This window comes from Falco naumanni, chromosome 20 (assembly GCF_017639655.2).
Source record: "Falco naumanni isolate bFalNau1 chromosome 20, bFalNau1.pat, whole genome shotgun sequence".
NCBI classification, from domain to species: domain Eukaryota; kingdom Metazoa; phylum Chordata; class Aves; order Falconiformes; family Falconidae; genus Falco; species Falco naumanni.
This window is the reverse complement of record NC_054073.1, coordinates 2886355-2902745: the sequence shown is the minus strand read 5'-3', so window position 1 is coordinate 2902745 and position 16391 is coordinate 2886355. Positions and strand designations below refer to the sequence as shown.

General features: G+C 67.4%; 3 protein-coding genes across 9 annotated transcripts; 1 reads left to right on the top strand and 2 right to left on the bottom strand.

Moving 5' to 3' along the window:
- Positions 1–675: 675 nt before the first annotated feature.
- On the bottom strand, positions 676–3819 carry FLAD1 (flavin adenine dinucleotide synthetase 1). The gene is made up of 7 exons (XM_040618644.1): positions 3663–3819; positions 2625–3384; positions 2048–2195; positions 1753–1851; positions 1474–1663; positions 1033–1106; positions 676–950 (listed from the first exon to the last, which is right to left on the bottom strand). The coding sequence occupies exons 1-7, from the start codon at positions 3795–3797 to the stop codon at positions 815–817; spliced, it is 1542 nt and encodes a 513-aa protein (XP_040474578.1). The 5' UTR covers positions 3798–3819; the 3' UTR covers positions 676–814.
- Positions 3820–4307: 488 nt separating this feature from the next.
- CKS1B (CDC28 protein kinase regulatory subunit 1B) lies at positions 4308–10720 on the bottom strand. Of its 2 annotated transcripts, none has more exons than XM_040577823.1 (3): positions 10596–10720; positions 4662–4789; positions 4308–4589 (listed from the first exon to the last, which is right to left on the bottom strand). In XM_040577823.1, the coding sequence occupies exons 1-3, from the start codon at positions 10718–10720 to the stop codon at positions 4495–4497; spliced, it is 348 nt and encodes a 115-aa protein (XP_040433757.1). In that variant the 3' UTR covers positions 4308–4494. The 2 variants fall into 2 exon arrangements, with proteins under 2 accessions (XP_040433757.1, XP_040433758.1); XM_040577824.1 differs by lacking the exon at positions 10596–10720 and adding an exon at positions 5687–5819.
- Positions 5924–16323, top strand: SHC1 (SHC adaptor protein 1). 6 transcript variants are annotated; one of them, XM_040618573.1, is made up of 14 exons: positions 6083–6146; positions 8119–8202; positions 11835–11996; positions 12206–12276; positions 12579–12642; positions 12850–12969; positions 13430–13483; positions 13605–13656; positions 13836–13962; positions 14078–14246; positions 14444–14501; positions 14622–14786; positions 14905–15167; positions 15405–16323. In XM_040618573.1, exons 2-14 carry the CDS (start codon positions 8191–8193, stop codon positions 15531–15533), a joined length of 1446 nt encoding a protein of 481 aa, XP_040474507.1. In that variant the 5' UTR covers positions 6083–6146; positions 8119–8190; the 3' UTR covers positions 15534–16323. The 6 variants fall into 6 exon arrangements, with proteins under 6 accessions (XP_040474510.1, XP_040474509.1, XP_040474507.1 ...); XM_040618572.1 differs by having other exon boundaries at positions 6084–6146; positions 14619–14786; XM_040618576.1 differs by lacking the exons at positions 6083–6146; positions 8119–8202 and adding an exon at positions 5924–6055 and having other exon boundaries at positions 14619–14786.
- The last annotated feature ends 68 nt before the right edge of the window (positions 16324–16391 follow it).

Sequence of the window (16391 nt, the reverse complement as noted above, 5' to 3'; positions counted from 1 at the left end):
GGCCCTTGGCACCCCCCAGAAGCACGGCAGTGGGGCCCCCATCACCACTCAAGCACCATGGCCAGGCCCTTGTCACCCCCCAAGCACCATGCCCATGTCACCCCTGGGAGCACGGCAGTGGGGCCCCCAGCACCGTGCTGAGCAGGCAGCTGAGGGCAGGGCACTCACCCATCGCACAGGGGCAGGCAGGGGGTGCCGGGGGTCCTGAGGCGTCGAGGGGGGGGCATTCCCTAGTCCAGCAGCTCGCGGATGCACCAGCTGCAGAGCAGGAGGTAGACGCACTCCCGCAGCAGCCGCAGCAGCCAGGAGCCCAGGCGCAGCCCCAGGCAGGAGTCGGTGGGTGCCGGCAGTGCCACCAGCCGCGCCGCTCGCCTGGGAGCACCCAGCGGCCGGGCCGCCGCGGTCCAGAGGAGGCGCATGGCCGATGGAGGATCAGCGGGGTCTGACGTGGGGAGGCAGCCGCGCTGGCACGTGGGTCCCCAGCAAGCGCTGGAACCTGCTCCATTCTCTGCGCTTCAAAAGCCTCCACAATAGCGGGTGCGGGGAGGGGGCACTGCCTGGGGACCCTTTTGTTTGAGCAGAGCTGGCCTCGCCCCCTGTCCCGCTGCTGCCAGAACCCCACGGGGCCCGGCGGGCCCGGCAGGGCCAAGCGCGAGCGCAATGCAGACCACAGGCTGAGCGCAGCAGGTTTATTCAGCACTGGCAGGCAGCAGGTTTATTCAGTGTCATCGCCGGCGGTGCCAGGGACATCCGCGGGGGAGCTGGCTGCCAGCAGCATCCCAGCAGAGCCTCCCCAAGCACAGCCCGTGGGCCTTCACTGGCGGGAAGTGCGCTCGTCTTCCTCATTTTCCAGCTCGTACGCGGGCCGGTAGCTCTCCCGGCCCCGGGTGTCGGTGTAGCGCAGTGCCGGGTTCTTCTGCGTGTTGGCCATGCTCCCCAGGGAGGTGTAGCTGTGGGGGGAGAAGGCGGCTGCAGGGCTGCGCCTGGCAGCATCGGCCAGGCCAAGCAGGGAGGGCAGCGCTGCACACTCACCCCTTGTCGTAGAGGACGCAGTAGGGGACAAAGAGCTTGCGCAGAAATTCCCAGATGTCCCGGTAGGTCCAGTCCTGCAGGCAGAATTGGGCAGGGAATGCCAAAGGGAAGGCAGCTACTCCCCCCGCCATGAGCAGCCGGGAGAGCCAGTGGGTCCCTGGGGCACCCCTGTCCCTCCCAGCGCCTCCCCAAAACCCTGGGCGGGCAGGAACAAGCCCTGCTTGACAGCACCAGGCAGCTTGGCTGCAGCGAGGGGCACCCACGGCTACGCAACAGGGCAGGAGACACTCTGGGGAGGGGGGAAATTGGGTGGAAAGCCCTCTGGGATGGGGGTGGGTTAGTGCTGGCTTCCAGCCCCGTCACTTGAACTAGCCAGCCTCACTCCCACACCGAGAGGGGACAGCCTTGTCCCCAGCCCCAGAGCAGGCAGAGGCCACGTACCAGCAAGGGGTTCACCCGCATGTACGTGGGCCAGTCAGGGTCTGTCACACACAGGGGTGTCAGGGTGCGCGAGTAGGGGTCCGTCCGCCGTGTCCCCATCAGGACGGCCTCCAGCTGCGGCTGCTGCTCCTTCAGGCGGACCAGAGCGTCCCGGATGGAGCCCTCCACCGTGTGGAGCTCGATCTTATACCTGTGCAGGCAGGACAGGCAGCTGCCTGCCGGGCCGCAGGAGCCACTGCTCACCCCCTGCCTGGCAGCCCGCCCCACTCTGCCCCGTACCTCTGGACAGTCGCCTGGATAAACTGCTCCATTTCGGGAAAGGGGGAGACGATGCGGATGTAGAGCACCTGCAGCTTCTCCTGCCTCGCTGGGTATCGCCTGGAGAGAGACCCGTCGCAGCTGGGCTCTGGAGAACAGTGACTGGAAGCAGGGCAGCCACCCAGTCCCCACAAGCTGGGCCCCAGGGATCCACTTGTTCCCGCAGAATGGAGTGGGTAGGGAGCCCCAGCCGGGGTCTGCCGCACCCCCTCAGCCCTGCCCCAGGCCAGGCCAGCACAGCCCCCTGGCCAGGTACCTCTCCAAGGCAGCGTGGACGAGGTGCAGCAGGGCCGTGCAGTCCTTGCCCCCGTTGAAGCCCACACAGAGCTGGGCCAGGCTGTACCGGTCCAAAGCCGCCTCGATGGTCCGCAGTGCTGCTGCCACCTTCTGCCCCAGGGCCGAGCCTGCCGGGAGGGGACAGTCGGTGCCTGCCTGTTGCTGTGCTGCCACAGGGCCTCGCCCTCTGGGCACATCTTGCCTCCAGACACTGCCAACACTGCAGACTGGAGCCAAGAGCTTGCACAACGTGGAGGTTTGTGCCACGGGTGGAATAGGGATCCTGCCTGCACGGGGGAACTGCAGCATCGCTCCCCCAATGCACAGCATGCTCTCAGGGACCAGCACCAGCTGGCCATAACTGGGGTTACGGGTCCCTCTCCCACTACATGGGACAAAGCCCACTGCAGCTGCTGGCAAAACCTTGGCACCCCTCAAGCCCTCCAGCACACCAGCACAGGCAAGCTCTGCTCCCAGTCCAGTTTTCCCAGTGCCCTGGCCCCGCTGGGCTGGAGGGCCTGCGCCCCGAGCTGTGCTGCAATACCGCTCCCCTGTACCTGACTCAGCCAGGCCATAAACCTCTGCAACTGCTGGCGAGACGCAGTCTGTCACGAACGGCACGATGATGCCCGGTGGCAGCTTCTCCATCAAGAAGCGATACGCTTCCTCCAGGTCCTGCTCTGACTCCGAGTCCAGCGTCAGCTTCACACGGTAGTAGTTGTTGGCCCAGTCCGGGTAGGAACCCAAGCTGACACGGCCCTGGAAGGTGGTGTTGGCCTGGTCCAGCGTGGGTGCAATGAGGATCTCATCGGCCGCCACGTAGATGGCACGGGAGTGGAAATGGGTCTGTTCGCTGCGGAAGAGGTGGGTGAGGCCATCCAGGGCGCGCTCCATCAGCGCTGGGATGCCGGGGAAGATGTAGACATTGCGTACGCTGACCAACGGGTACTTGAAGGTGCCACCCGTGCGCCCGTCCATGCCGTAGTTGAGGTGGGAGGACTCGGGGACACGAGCCAGCTTCATTTCGGGGCACTGCGCGTCTGTCTTGCCGAAGAACTTGTGCACCAGGCCCACCAGCTCGGGGTGGGGGGTGACCCGCTCCCCGAAGGCCCTGGCCACAGCCTCAAAGGTGACATCGTCGTGCGTGGGGCCGATGCCTCCTGAGGTCAGCACATAGGTGAAGCGGGCGGCGAAGGCGGCCACCTCATCGGCGATGGCGTCCACCTCGTCAGGCACCACCGAGATGCGGGCCACCCTCACGCCCAGGGTGCGCAGCCGTCGGCACATGAAGAAGGAGTTTGTGTCCTGCGTGTGACCCTGGGGGGACAGAGACACCCATGACGGGGGGGACACGTAGATACACCCGTGACGGGGAGACAGAGACACCCGTGACGGGGGGACACATAGATACACCTGTGACGGGGAACACACAAAGATACCTGTCACGGGGAGGAGGGGGGCACAGAGACACCCGTGACGGGGGGACAAACAGAGACACCCGTGACGGGGGGACAAACAGAGACACCCGTGACGGGGGGTCCCGCCAGGCCTCAGCCCGCCCGCCCGCTGCAGGCCCGGCTCGCCCCCGGCCGCACCTTGAGGATCTCGTCGCCGATGACGATGATGCCGGCGGTGGCGGCAGAGCCCCGGGCCGCCGTGGGGCTGGGGGCCGCCGTGGGGGCCCAGGCCGCCATGGGGCGGTAGGCGGCGGCGCGCAGGGCCCTCCACATGGACCCGACCGGCCGCCACACTGTCCCGCGCTCTCATTGGCCGCGCTCCATGCCCGTCACAAGGCGCCGCCAGCTTCGATTGGTCGGGAGGCGGGACCCGCGGAGACGGAACCATGGCGGTAGGCGGGGGGGCTGTGCCCGTTCCCCCTCTGGAAGCTGTGGGTCCGTCCGGCAGGCGGTAGCATGTGCGGCTCCCCAGAACACCGGGAGCTCCCCCCACCCCCCGGCACCCTTCTCCCCCACCCTCAGTGTCCCCCCTGCGTCTTTTCCCAGCCCCCCATACCCGCATGTGCCCCAGCCACCAGCACACACACCCCCGCCCAGGCACCGGGAGATACCCCACCCCCCCAGCACCAGGAGGTGGCTGCCCCGGAGAAGCCCTCCCCAACCCCCGGTGACCGGGAGCATGCCTGCAGCACCCAGGCAGACTGCTCAGAGGTACGGGGAGCCCCTCGCACACCCACCCACCCACCTCTGGTTTGTAACACACACACCCCAGCAGACGGGAGCTCCCAAACATCCATTTATTAACGCTTTGAAGCACGCTCCGGCCTTGTGGCTGGGAGGACCCCCGGTACCGGCCACGGCAGTACCCGGGTGGCACCGAGCATCATCAGCACCCGAGCATCATTAGCACCCGCTGGCATGGCGTGGGGCGCAGCCCCGCGGGAATGCTGAGGAGGAGGAAGGTGCTGTCTCAGCTTGGGTGGGCCGGGGCCTTCGGTGGACTGGGGGCCACTCGCTTCTCCGGCTTTTTGGGCAGTGGTCGGCGGAAGAGCAGGATGTGGGGCTCTGGTGGGGGAGAAGGTGTCAGGCCAGGCCCCCCCACTGCCACCTGTCCCGTCCCATCCCCCCGGGGCTCACCTGGCTCGTGGATCATGTAGTGGACCCAGCCCTGGCTCTGCTGCACCCCCAGGTTCCGCCACTCCGACTCTGACAGCAGGTGGGTCTTGGGCACCAGCTTGGCGATGTCCTTGGGCAGCATCACATGCCTGCGCCCCCGCACCCCTCAGCAGGGAGTGGGAGCACTGAGGAGCATCCCCCCACCCCCCTGACTGGAGAGTTCCCCCGGGGAACCGTTACCGGGACCAGCCCCCTGCCCCAATACAGTGCCATTACCAGGATGCCCCCCGCATCACCCACTGGGGAACTGTAACCAGGATCCAGGATTCCCCTCTAACACCCCCTGGGGAACCATTACCAGGATCCGGGACTCCCCTCCATCACCCCATGGGAAACTTACCAGGATCTGGGAACCCCACCATCACCCACTGGGGAACCATAACCTGGATGCAGGACTCCCTTCCATCACCCCCTGGGGCATTGTTACCAGGATCTGGGGAATCCCCCATCACCTCCTGGGGAACTGTAACAGGGATGCGGGACCCTCCCCATCACCCCCTGGGGAACCACTACCAGGATCTGGGACTCCCCTCCATCACCCGCTGGGGAACAGTTATTGGGATTTGGGACACCCCACCCCCACCCCCCCGATTCACAGGGGAACTGTTATCGGGATCTGGGAGCCCCCCCCGATCCACTGAGGAACCGTTACCGGGATCCGGGACTTCCATCCATCACCCACTGGTGATCCGCTACCGGGATAACTCCCCCCCGGTCCCACCAGGACGCCATGGCCTGCCCGCCTTCCCCCCCAAGCGACGCCTATAACGGACAACCTCCACCCCCCCAGTTATCCAGACAACTTCCCTCTCACTCCACCTAGGAACGTAACCGTTACCGGGACAACTGTTCCCCTCCCCCCCCCCCGGTAATCGCTACCAGAACAGCCCCCCCACAAACCCTACAGGGGCCCGTGACCAGCACACCCCCCACCCCGCCTCACCCCCACCCAGAAGCCGTTACCGATTCTCCCGCCCCCGCCTCACCGGTATTCGAATTCCTCATCATCGTACTTGTCTGAGTAGTAAATCTGTTTGTGCGCCATGGCGGCGGGCCTTGGCCGCCCCTCCCCGGCCACCCCCCGCCGCCGCCGCTGCCCCGTCGCGCCCCTCGCCTCAGCGCCCCGCCGGGCCGTTGGCGCCCCCGCCCCCGCCGCGCTTTCAAACGCCGCCGCCCCTCGCTCCCATTGGTTCACAGCGCCTGGGGGGCGGGGCGTTAAGGCGCAGCGCTAGAGTTCATTGGTCAACGCTGGCCGGATTGGGCGGGGCTACGGCGCAGCTGCCTCGCGGGGCGGGCACGGCCCGGTGTCACGTGATGGGGCGCGGTGAGGCCGCGCTGGAGGGCGTGAGCCGGAAGTGAGTGGCGGCGCGGCGGGGGGAGGGAGGACGGGCGGGCACCGCGGCCGCCGGGACCGGAGGAGACCGGCGGGAGACCCATGGTGCCCCGGTGAGCGCGCGGGCCGGCCCGGGGCGGGGGGGCTGCGCCCAGGGGCCGCGGCGGGCTCTGGTGCGGCCTCGGCGGCCGCGCAGGCCCTGGGCTCCCGGGGCGGGTGAGGCCCCGCGGTGCTGGGCCGTGCCCCAGGGAGCCCCCGCGACGGTGCTGCCGCCGCCGGGGCTGAGTCCTCCCTGCTCACCGCCGCCTTCCCTGCAGCGAGTGGGGGGTCCCGCCGCAGCCGTTCCCGGGGCCCGGCCCCCCTTCCCTGTTCCCTCGGCGCGGGGGAGCCGAGCGGGGGGCGCAGGCCTGGCTCCCTCCCCTGGGTGGCCCAGCCGCGGCAGGGCTGGGCCAGCCTGCTCAGTTGCCCCCAGGTACTGGGGGGACTGCGGTGCCCAGGACCCCCTGGTTGTGGCGGCTGCTGTGTGTCCCCGGAGCCACTCGCTGGTCTCCGGCTTGCATCGCTCCGGCGCTCAGGGCCCTGTGCTGGTGTGCGACATGGGCAGGGGACCGCCTTGAGGGTCTGGGGAAAGTCCCTGCGCCCCAGACTGGATGGGGCACTGGCTGGGGTCGGAGGGATCCTGGGCCTGCGCAGTGCCTGGGCGCACCCTCCTGCCTCCAGCCTTGCGGGGCAGACCCAGCTGTTGCGGGCAGGGGTGGATGTTCCCCCTTGCAGGCCCTTGCCTTGTCACCGGCGGTGGGTGCTGGCTGTGTGTCCGTCCGTCTCAGGCTGTCCCTGCTGCTCCAGTTAACTTTCAGGTCACCCTCACACTACTCTGGCCTGGGGAGACCCCAGATTCTGAGGGAATGTGACCTCGGCTCTGCTGGGCTGGTGCTGCAGGAGCCTGTGGGCAAAGGGCAGCTTTGAGCAGTGCTCCCCAGGAACAACCCAGCCTCAGCCTCTTCCAGAGGGGTCAAAGATGCCGTCTCTTCCCACCAAGTGGAACCCAAGTGTCCACCCACAGCCCTTTGATGGGGGAGTAGCAGGGCTGGGCCGCTTGTGCCCCTGGGAGCTGCGTGGGGCAGCGTCCCCTCCTCGGGGAGGACAGAACTGGGCCCCTAGGAGGCTTCAGCGAGGCTGAGCACCCCAGGTCGGGGTCTCAATCCTCATTTTGTGCCGCCAACCTCAGCCTCCAGTGTCTGGAGGACCTTGTCGCTGCCTTTGCTCAGCAGCGAGCAACCCGGCGCGGTGCTGCCGGGCCCTGTGCAGGGTCGATCTGTGCCGCTCTGCTTGCCAAGCAGGGCCCTTCTTATCTCCCTGCCTGCCGAGCTAATCACGTTAGTGCCCGCCTGGGCTCCAGCGCAGCCTTTGCAGGCCCCAGATAAGGGCATGATTGCTGCGAGGAAGTAAATCATGTTTGCTGCTCGGCTGGCCGGTCTGAACCGCATCGGCTGGGGGATGGGGGTGGGAAGGGCAGTGGCTCCAGAGCTGCTCCTGCTTCGCTTGCCTTGTTTTCCCCTTGCAGAGCTTCCTGCCCTTCCTGGCTCCCCTCTCGTAGCCTCTTTCCACGACTCCCCTCTTCACCGCTCCCCAGGGGCTCCGGGCGTGCTTTTGCAGCAGGGTGCTGGCCGAGGGGGTGCGCAGGAGGGGGCAGCTCTGCCCCCCGGGCTGCCTCCGCTCTCCCTGCTTGTGTGTGGCCTCTGGGCACTGGTTTTGGGGCTGGGCAGGGATCGGCTCTAGTACTTGTCTTGGGTCATAGAGTGACTCTTGGCCCCCAACACGGTTTGCCAGTGTGGGCAAAGCCTCAGCAGAGCCAGGCTTGGCCTCCTGCCCTGGTGCATCCCAGCTCTGCCCTCCCTCAGGTGGGAAGCAGGAGGCTTCCCTGGCTCTCTCGCCCGTGTGTTGGCTGTTGGCATCGTGCTGCTGCTACGGCCCCGTCCACCTGCTGTCAGTGAGGAGGAGCAGGGTCTGCCTCTTGGTGCCGGGCCACCACCTCGGCGGTCTGGGGCAGGGCTGGCTAACTCCCTGTTTGTCCCCGAACCGCAGGTCGGAGTGCCAGACGAGAGGGGCTGTGTGTTTCTGTTCCCTGCCTGGGGCCTGCCCTGCCCTCCGCCGGCGATGGAGTATGTGGTAAGGACTTCGGTGGAGGGCTAGGTGGCTTCGGTGGTGGATCCTGCCTCCCCTCTCTCCCTGCTGGCAGGGCCCCAGCCTCCTCCCCAGGTCTCTGCTGACGTCTCCTAGCCCCTCTCCTGAGCGGCGGAGAGGTTGTGTGCAGGAATGCGTAGATGCCGTGCAAAGCTGTTGTGAAGTTTGGGGGGAAAAAAACAGCTGTTGGCTGGATTTGAGTGTTTTTCTTGTCTTCTCCCCAGCCCTGGAGGCTTGGGGATGGCTCCGCTGTGGCTGCTGTCGGAGCGAGGGGGTCTGTGTACGTGCGGCAGCGGCCGGCACGCGGCTGCCTGCTCCTCGCTGCAATTTCTTGCCAAGCCACTGGCGTGTTCCAGGTCTCTGACTCAGCTCCCAGTTTGTGTTTCCTGGGAGGATGTCGGGTGCTGGCCTGGTAGCTGGCCCCTGAGCATCCCCTCTCTGCTCCTCTTCCTCGCCTCGGGCTGCGCATGAAGTCCCAGCCCCAGGCGCCTAAAAGTAGCTGGCGTCCCTCTGCCTCTCCCGTGCACAAGGAGGATCCAACGTCTTTCCTTGCTGCCGGGGCACGAAGAGCGGCTGGGCCGGGATGTGTCCCTGGAGCTCCCTGGGGCGGTTGCTCTGGCTGCTCCGCTCGTCCTCTGCCGCCGGCTGCCTGGCAAGGGGAAGGGTTGCTGCCGGCTGGATGGGGCAGGGCTGCTGCTCGGTGGCTCCGCACCCGGCTCAGTTTGCCTTCTGTGCTCTGAGCCTGCTGGGGAAGGGGCTCTGACGCCCTGGGGTGGGCTCTGGGGCTGGGAGGGCCGTGGCAGCAGCATCTCTGGTTTCTGAGGGCTGGGAGCAGCCATACGTCTTGTCGTGAGCTGATGCAGGCTGGTGGCATGACATGGGCTGGCTGGCCTGGGCAATTCCTGATAAAATCAGGAATTGTTCCATCTTACAAAAGCAGAGGCCCCGTCTGAGCGGGGAGCTCTGACTCCTGAGGTGCACCGACCCCTCGGTGGCGTTGGGGACAGCTGCTCCAAGCCCTGGCCTGTCTGAGTGACAGCCGGGCCCCAGGGTGCTGGGAGGGGGCCGAGGAGACCCCCTTGCCCCTGCGCAATTCCCTCCTGCCCTGCTGGCAGGGCGCTGGGGAGGTGTCCAGGCTCATGGAGCCCATGCCGTGCGACCACAGCCAACGGTGGGACCCTCGTGGGTGAACCCCGCTGCCCTGCGCCCGTTCGACGCCAGCCAGGCGGGGTCCCCCCAGCAGCCGGGGGCTGTGGCTGGCCCCGCGCGGGGCTGGCGGCTTCCTGGCTCCCTGGCCTTGGGCTTCCTGCTTTTCTTCAGAGCAGTGGCGCTGCCGGCCACGGGAAGGTCACAGCGCCGAGCGGCCGGGGGCCCTCGGTGGGGACAGGAGCTTTGCGGGACGGCTGGCAGGGGCTCTCTGCGCCTGTTGGGACCACCGCCGGCGGTGGCTGAGGTGGGGGCTGGCGCTCGCGGAGATGGGGCGTGCGGCTGAGGCGATGCTCCGGCGCCGAGAGGAGGCGGGTGATGGACCCGCTGGCGTGAGCTGCAGCTCCTCGCGCTGTGCAGGAGGCTATTTCCAGCTCCGTCCTGGCTTCCATTTCCCTGTCCCCGTGGCGATGTGCCAGCCTTTGGGAAGCGGGACGGAGCAGTGCCCGGCAGCGGGTCCAAGCAGGGCAGAGCCCTTCCCTTGGGCTGGATTTACCCAGTTTGGGCTCGGTGGCTGGTTTTGCGGAGTGCCCGGTGTCAGGGAAGGTCCTGGCCTGTGGTGGGTCATAGGGGTTGGGCACCACGGGGCTGCCCGAAATCCCCGCTTCAGCCCATGGGAGGTGGTGGGGGGACAGCTCTTGCCCCCCACGGGGGCTGCTGGGGATGAGGCCGTGGAGAGCGGCGGGGGTACGGGCAGTGCAGCCCGGCCAGCTCGAGGTCCCACCAGTGTGCTGGGGCACCGAGAGTGGGGGAGAGTTGCCCCTGCACCCCTCAACGCCAGGTGGGGGCTCTGCCCAGCTCCCCACGGTAAAGGGGCTGAGGTTTGCCCCCCGACATGCTCTCACTGCCGGCTCCCGCTAGCTCCGCCTGTGACCTTGATTTTTCTGCTCCAGATAGGCGCTGGGTCCCCACCCCTCGCCGGGAGCCCCTCCTGCGCTGCGCCCCAGCCCTGCGCAGCCCCCGCCGCGGCCAGATCCTGCCCTGCCACCCGTGAGTCAGCACGGCCCTTCCGATTAACGGCAGCCCCTTCTCTCCCGGGAGGAGCCGCTGCTCAGCACCGGCCGGGATGCGGGAAGCAGCAGCAATTAGCAGCAGCCACTGCCTCTCCCGCCGGCTCCCCATCACAGCCGGGGGTCCGCGCTGAGCCCTGTCTTGCCTGCTGGACAGCCCACCTGTATCCTGCTCCCTGGCATCCTCTTCCTCCCGCTAGCCCTCCGGGTGAGATCCGTGCCCGAAGTCTCGCTCTCGAAGGACTGGATGTCCCTGCATCCCAAGCAGCTGTGAGCACCGGCGGCATCTTGGCATCGTGGCCCCCCCGGCAGAGCCTGGGGAGCCAACAGCGGCTGCTCACCGCCGGCACGTGGCTTGCGTAGCGCTGGCCGCCACAGAAGGACCTTGTTCGCTCCTGGACGGTGCTCGGACGGGGCTGGGCTGGGCTTGGATGCGCTCTGTGGTTGCCTTGTCTCAGGGCTTTAAATATTCATGCTTTTGATTTCCTCTTAGCGGCTGGTGCGGCAGGGGCAGCGCTGGGGCTGGGACGGAGGGCGGCCGTGCTGGACCCGGCGGCTGGGCACAAGGGGCTGGATCCGGCCCCGGTGGAAGACAATGGGATTTGTTTCCGGAGCGCTGTGGGGCTGGGGGGCTTGAGGACCTCCAGGTTGGGGGTCCAGCGTGCTGAGCCCCGCTCCCCGGGGCATCGTTGCGTCCCTCGTTCCTCCCTGCTGTGGCGGGAGTGTGGGGTCACTCTCCCTCTGGCCGGGTCCGCGCATCCTTACTGACGCCGATCGTGAACGATCGGCTGTGACGGCACGGAGGCGGGCAGCCCCCTGACCCGCTGCCTGGCGTCCCGGGGCTGGCTCTCCCTGCCAGCCATGCCGGGCTGGCGTGGAGCTGGCGTGGAGCTCGGCCGACGCTTCTGCTTGGGGGCGGCTTCCTGGCGGCTGCAGGCGCCCGGACTCTCCGTGGGGCCCCCGTGAGACCCTGCCAGCCACCTCCACCCCGCGCCTCTCTCCAGCATGGATCTCCTGCAGAAGAGCAAATACAGCCACCTGCGGAATGAGTCCGTCTCCTCTCTGGAGGAGGCCGTGGGGGGCCTGGGGGTCCCAGCCTCCCCGGTGGAGTCCCTCACCAGCACGCGGTCTCTGCCTGGCTCCCTCTCCTCCTCCTCCCTCAGCCCCATGGTGCCTCTTGGGGAGCTCTCGCCCGAGTCAGAGGACAGCCCCACCACCCTCTGCTCCTTCTTTCCCAAAATGGCCAACCTGAAGCTCTCCAACCCCGCCAACCTGCTCAGCCTGCGGGGCTCCTCGGCTGGCGGCAGCCCGGGGGACCCCGGCCCTGCCGGGACCCTGGCACCAGCGTCAGGGGGGGCTGCCGGCCCCGACTCAGCAGGACCTGTCACTGTCTGTTCCCAGGATATGAACAAGCTGAGCTGTGGGAAGAAGACGCGGGTGGAAGGCGGCCAGCTGGGGGGTGACGAATGGACCCGCCACGGCAGCTTTGTCAATAAGCCCACCCGTGGCTGGCTGCACCCAGATGACAAGGTCATGGGGCCCGGGGTCTCCTACCACGTCCGGGTGAGTGCCAGGGACCGCAGGAGTGTGGGAAGGGTGACGATGGGCATGTGGGCACCTCCTGCGAAGCGCCTTGGGGGTGGCAGGTGGGCACTGGGATAGCCGGGAGGTCAGCACTGCGGAGCTGGGGGGCTCGGGGCTCCAGCCCCCACCCCAGCTGTGTAGGGGACAGACCCTGTGGGTGGCCAGGCTGACCCTGCTCTCTCCCCCAGTACATGGGCTGCGTGGAAGTCCTCCAGTCCATGAGGGCTTTGGATTTTAACACCAGGACACAGGTCACCAGGTGAGCTCTGCCTCTCCCAAGGGGCTGCCGCTTTTGGGGGGGTGGTCCGAGCCCCGTGCCAGCCTCTGGTGGCGGGTGGGTCTTGTGAAGGTGGCCGGGCTGCCTTCAGCCCCATCAAATATTAACGCCAGCATGCTTCCCCTGCTTGGAGAGCCACAGCCGGCGCCGCCCGAGGCTTTCCCATTTGTCACCCTGTCCCTTCTGCGCTGGTTCCCGTGTCCTCGGTCCCTTGGCTGGGGGGTCACAGGGGAACGGGGAGCGCAGGCGCTGTGGGGACTGACACCCTGCTGTGCTCCCTGCAGGGAGGCCATCGGGCTGGTGTGCGAGGCTGTGCCTGGTGCCAAGGGAGCTGTGCGGAGAAGGAAGGTGAGGCTGGGGGGGGGGGGCTGCGGGGGGCACGGGACCTAGCTGTGCCCAGGCTGGGCAGCTGGGGGCACTGACCTCCCAGCTTGGCAGGGGCGGTGGTGAGGACGAGGTGCCCATCTCTGCTACGGAGGGCAGCAAGGTGTCCCCCCGCCACCAGGCTGTGCCTGGCCTGGGGAGCCCCTTCCCCATGCTGCCGTTTGCCCCCAGCCCTGCGGCCGGTCCCTGAACTCCATCCTGGGCAAAAGCAACCTGAAGTTTGCCGGCATGCCCATCACCCTGACCATCTCCACCAGCAGCCTCAACCTCATGGCTTCTGACTGCAAGCAGGTGAGAGTGGCGAGGGGCCGGGCAGCTGGCTTTAGATGAGCGGGAGTCCTCGTGTCCCTCACCCTGGGCCCCACCGAGGCAGGGGAGATGTCCTCAGCCTCCCTAAGGGCTGGGTGGGTGGGCTGGGTGACCTGCTGAGTGCCCACCTCCCCTCAGTCCCTGGGGATGGGGAGGTTGGGGCGATATCCCGCATGCTTTGCAGGATCTGCCTTGGAGACTGGGAGACCCCCAGGTCCCCCTGATGTGGGACCAGGTCTCCTGGTTTTGATCCCACTCCCAATAGCCCTGTTGGTGTCCCAGCCCTTTTCCTGGTGGCCTGTGGCTCATAACCAAGGCTCTGGAAGCTTGTAAGGCCCCGAGCCGGGCCAGCCCTGCAAGGAACGTGGCAGGCAGGAGGTGCCACCTCTGGCTGGACCCAGAGGAGCTCCTAGCTACATCCAACAAACTCTCTGCCTTGCAGATCATTGCCAACCACCACATGCAGTCCATCTCCTTCGCTTCGGGGGGAGACCCGGTGAGTACGTGGGGTTCCCGTCCACGTGTGCCCTGACCCGTGCTAGGGATTGGTGCCTCTCCTGCCTTCTCTCTAAAGTCTCCCTGGCAGTCCTGTCTCACCACCGGCGTCTTGCCCACAGGACACAGCCGAATATGTCGCCTATGTTGCCAAAGACCCCGTCAACCAGCGAGGTGAGGATGCTGCTGGGGGTCCCAAGTGCCACAGCCCCGTTGGGTGGATGTTTAGGCACAGCTCAGGGTGGTGGGGAGGCACTGGGTCCCCTGTAAGGATGCTCTGGGGTGCACAGGGCAGGCTGGAGGGGTGGAGAGCATCGGGATTCCGTGCTCCCATCCTGCCATTCCCTCCCCAGCCTGCCATATCCTGGAGTGCCCCGAGGGCTTGGCGCAGGACGTGATCAGCACCATCGGGCAGGCCTTCGAGCTGCGGTTCAAGCAGTACCTGAAAAACCCCCCCAAGCTGGTAACACCCCATGACAGGTAAGGGCAGGGCTGTGTGGGAAGGGGGACGGTGGGAGGGTGTCTGAGTTGGGCTCTGGAGAGGGGCTGCAGCCCTGGCTGCGGTCGGCTGCTCATCCGTGCCACGTCCCCCCAGGATGGCGGGGTTTGATGGCTCTGCCTGGGATGAGGAAGAGGACGAACCACCTCCAGATCACCAGTACTACAATGACTTCCCTGGCAAGGAGCCCCCCATTGGGGGGGTCGTGGACATGCGGCTGCGGGACGGGGCTGCCCAGACCCCCAATCACTTGGGGGCCACGCTGGTAAGGCTCCGGGCACATCCTCTTGGGGAGACCCCATGTTACAAGGGAGATGCAGGGATGCCAGGCGGGCTGCGGGTGCTTGGCTCAGGGTTATTCCACCACCAAAGCCATGGCACGTGTCCCCCTGGAACCTCGGGGTGGTGGTGGGAAGGGGTGGGCAGCACAGCAGGGCTCAGCACCCATCTCTCTCCCTGCAGCCTGTCGGCCAGTCTGGTGGGGAGTACGACCCTCGGAAGCAGCATGCTCCTGCCCAAGGTAACGTGATGGATCTGGCCGGTCTCTGCTTTCCTGGACCCCAAGTGCTCCAGCAGCACGCCCTGGCGCTGGGGCTGCGGCAGGATGGAGCCCTGCTGACCACCGTGCTCTTCGTAGCAGGGAGAGAGAAATACCCGGCTCCGGCAGGTGTGTTGGGACGCACAGACCTGTTCGATGACCCGTCTTACGTCAACGTGCAGAACATGGACAAGACGCGCCAAGCGGCGGCTGCTGGCACCCCCGCAACGGCCAACGGCAGCGCCCAGAGGGACCTCTTCGACATGAGTGAGTGCGATGGCGGCCATGGCTGTGCCTGGCCAGGGGGGTGTCTGTGCTGGTCTGGGGGGTGGTGGCGGTGAGGTCAGTCACATCACCCCCCCTCCACGTTCCTTTCTCTTTGCAGAGCCCTTTGAAGATGCCCTGCGTGTCCCCCCATCTGTGCCTGTGGGGTTGCCCCCTGCCCAGGTGGTGGCCTCCATGGAGGAGCAGCTGAGGCGGGAGCCCTGGTACCATGGGAAGATGAACCGTAAGGAGGCCGAGAAGCTGCTGAAGGTCAATGGAGACTTCCTGGTGCGGGAGAGCACCACCACCCCCGGTCAGTACGTGCTGACCGGCTTGCAGGGTGGGCAGCCCAAGCATCTACTGCTCGTGGATCCCGAGGGAGTGGTGAGTCCTTGGAATGTGCTGGGGACGGGGCTTTGTGTGGCTTGGGAGGGGGGGTTACAAGAGCCACCGGGATGTTGGGCTTCCTCAGGGGACATCTCTGGGCTGGCTTGGTGGCACAGAGAGCCTGGTGGAGTGTGGGGGGTGAGGGCTGCTACCCGCTGGTGGGTGGCTTTGGCCCCCCTGTGGGCATCGGCAGCCTCCTGATGCCCCTTCCTTGCTGTCCCCCCCCTCCCCCAGGTGCGGACGAAAGACCACCGCTTTGAGAGCGTCAGCCACCTCATCAGCTACCACATGGACAATCACCTGCCCATCATCTCGGCCGGCAGCGAGATGTGCCTGCAGCAGCCGGTGGAGCGGAGACTGTGAGCGCCGGGGGGGGGGCCCTGGTGCGCAGCCCCCCCGGCCCTGCTCCCTGCCCCAGGGAGCCCTCGGACCCTCAGCCACGTGCTGTGCCCGGGACTGAGCCTGGACATGACTGGGGGGCCCGTCCCCCTCTGCCACGCGGCACTGGTGGCCGTGGGGGGGCCCAGGCGGCGTGGCGGGAGCTGCCGGCAGGGCTGGGGGGCTGTCGTTGCCAAAGCCCCCACCTCCTCCCAGCTCCAGCCTTTGCACAGCAGCTCAGCTCTTACCAAAAGGCGGCCCCGGGGCTGTGCCGGGGCCATGCTCCCGCTCGCCGGTGTGCCCACGGGCTGGGGGCTGGCGGAGCCGTGCCGGGGGGGGGGGGCTGCCTCGCCTCGCCCCCTGCGTGGAGGGTGGGGGCCGTGGGGGGCTCGGCTCCCCCCAAGCACAAGGCCCGGCCAGCCCTGCACCGACTGTACCCGATCACTTTATGTGTAACTCTGTGCCTTGACCCCGCAGGTCCCACTCTTATGCAAAGCCGCTGGGCGGGGGGCTTGGGGACACTGCCCCCCCCTGCCCCCCCCACCCCTTCCCGGGACGTGCTCCCCGCCCCCCTCCCTGCCCAGCCCCCGGGGTCCCGGCTGGGCTCCGTCCCGGGGGGGGGGGGGGGGGGGGCGGGGGTGTCCCCCTGCATGCACGGTGTTAACCCCCCCAAGCCAAAGCGCAGCCCTTCCCCCCCTCCCAGCCCCGGGCACCCCGCCCGGGCCCCGCTATACCAAAGGAACCGGCGGTTGGTATTAAAGTTGGTATTTCTCTAGTCCCTGGCTCGTGTGAGGGGGGGCACGGGGCTCGCGGCGGCGCCCCCTGGTCGGCACATGGGCCCTT

Excerpts from the sequence above, each read along its gene's own strand:
- FLAD1 (XM_040618644.1), bottom strand. The coding sequence starts at position 3,797 with ATGTGGAGGGCCCTGCGCGCCGCCGCCTACCGCCCCATGGCGGCCTGG. Across the intron at positions 3,385-3,662 it reads TCGGCGACGAGATCCTCAAG|GGTCACACGCAGGACACAAA; the intron begins GTGCGGCCGGGG and ends CTGTCCCCCCAG. Across the intron at positions 1,107-1,473 it reads TGCGGGTGAACCCCTTGCTG|GACTGGACCTACCGGGACAT; the intron begins GTACGTGGCCTC and ends TTCTGCCTGCAG.
- CKS1B (XM_040577823.1), bottom strand. The coding sequence starts at position 10,720 with ATGCCGCCGGTGCTCACAGCTGCTTGGGATGCAGGGACATCCAGTCCT. Across the intron at positions 4,790-10,595 it reads TGCCAGGGAGCAGGATACAG|GCATGTGATGCTGCCCAAGG; the intron begins GTGGGCTGTCCA and ends GCGGGGGCGCAG. Across the intron at positions 4,590-4,661 it reads CTACATGATCCACGAGCCAG|AGCCCCACATCCTGCTCTTC; the intron begins GTGAGCCCCGGG and ends CTCCCCCACCAG.
- SHC1 (XM_040618570.1), top strand. The coding sequence starts at position 11,439 with ATGGATCTCCTGCAGAAGAGCAAATACAGCCACCTGCGGAATGAGTCC. Across the intron at positions 11,997-12,205 it reads GGGTCTCCTACCACGTCCGG|TACATGGGCTGCGTGGAAGT; the intron begins GTGAGTGCCAGG and ends TCTCTCCCCCAG. Across the intron at positions 12,970-13,429 it reads TGGCTTCTGACTGCAAGCAG|ATCATTGCCAACCACCACAT; the intron begins GTGAGAGTGGCG and ends TCTGCCTTGCAG.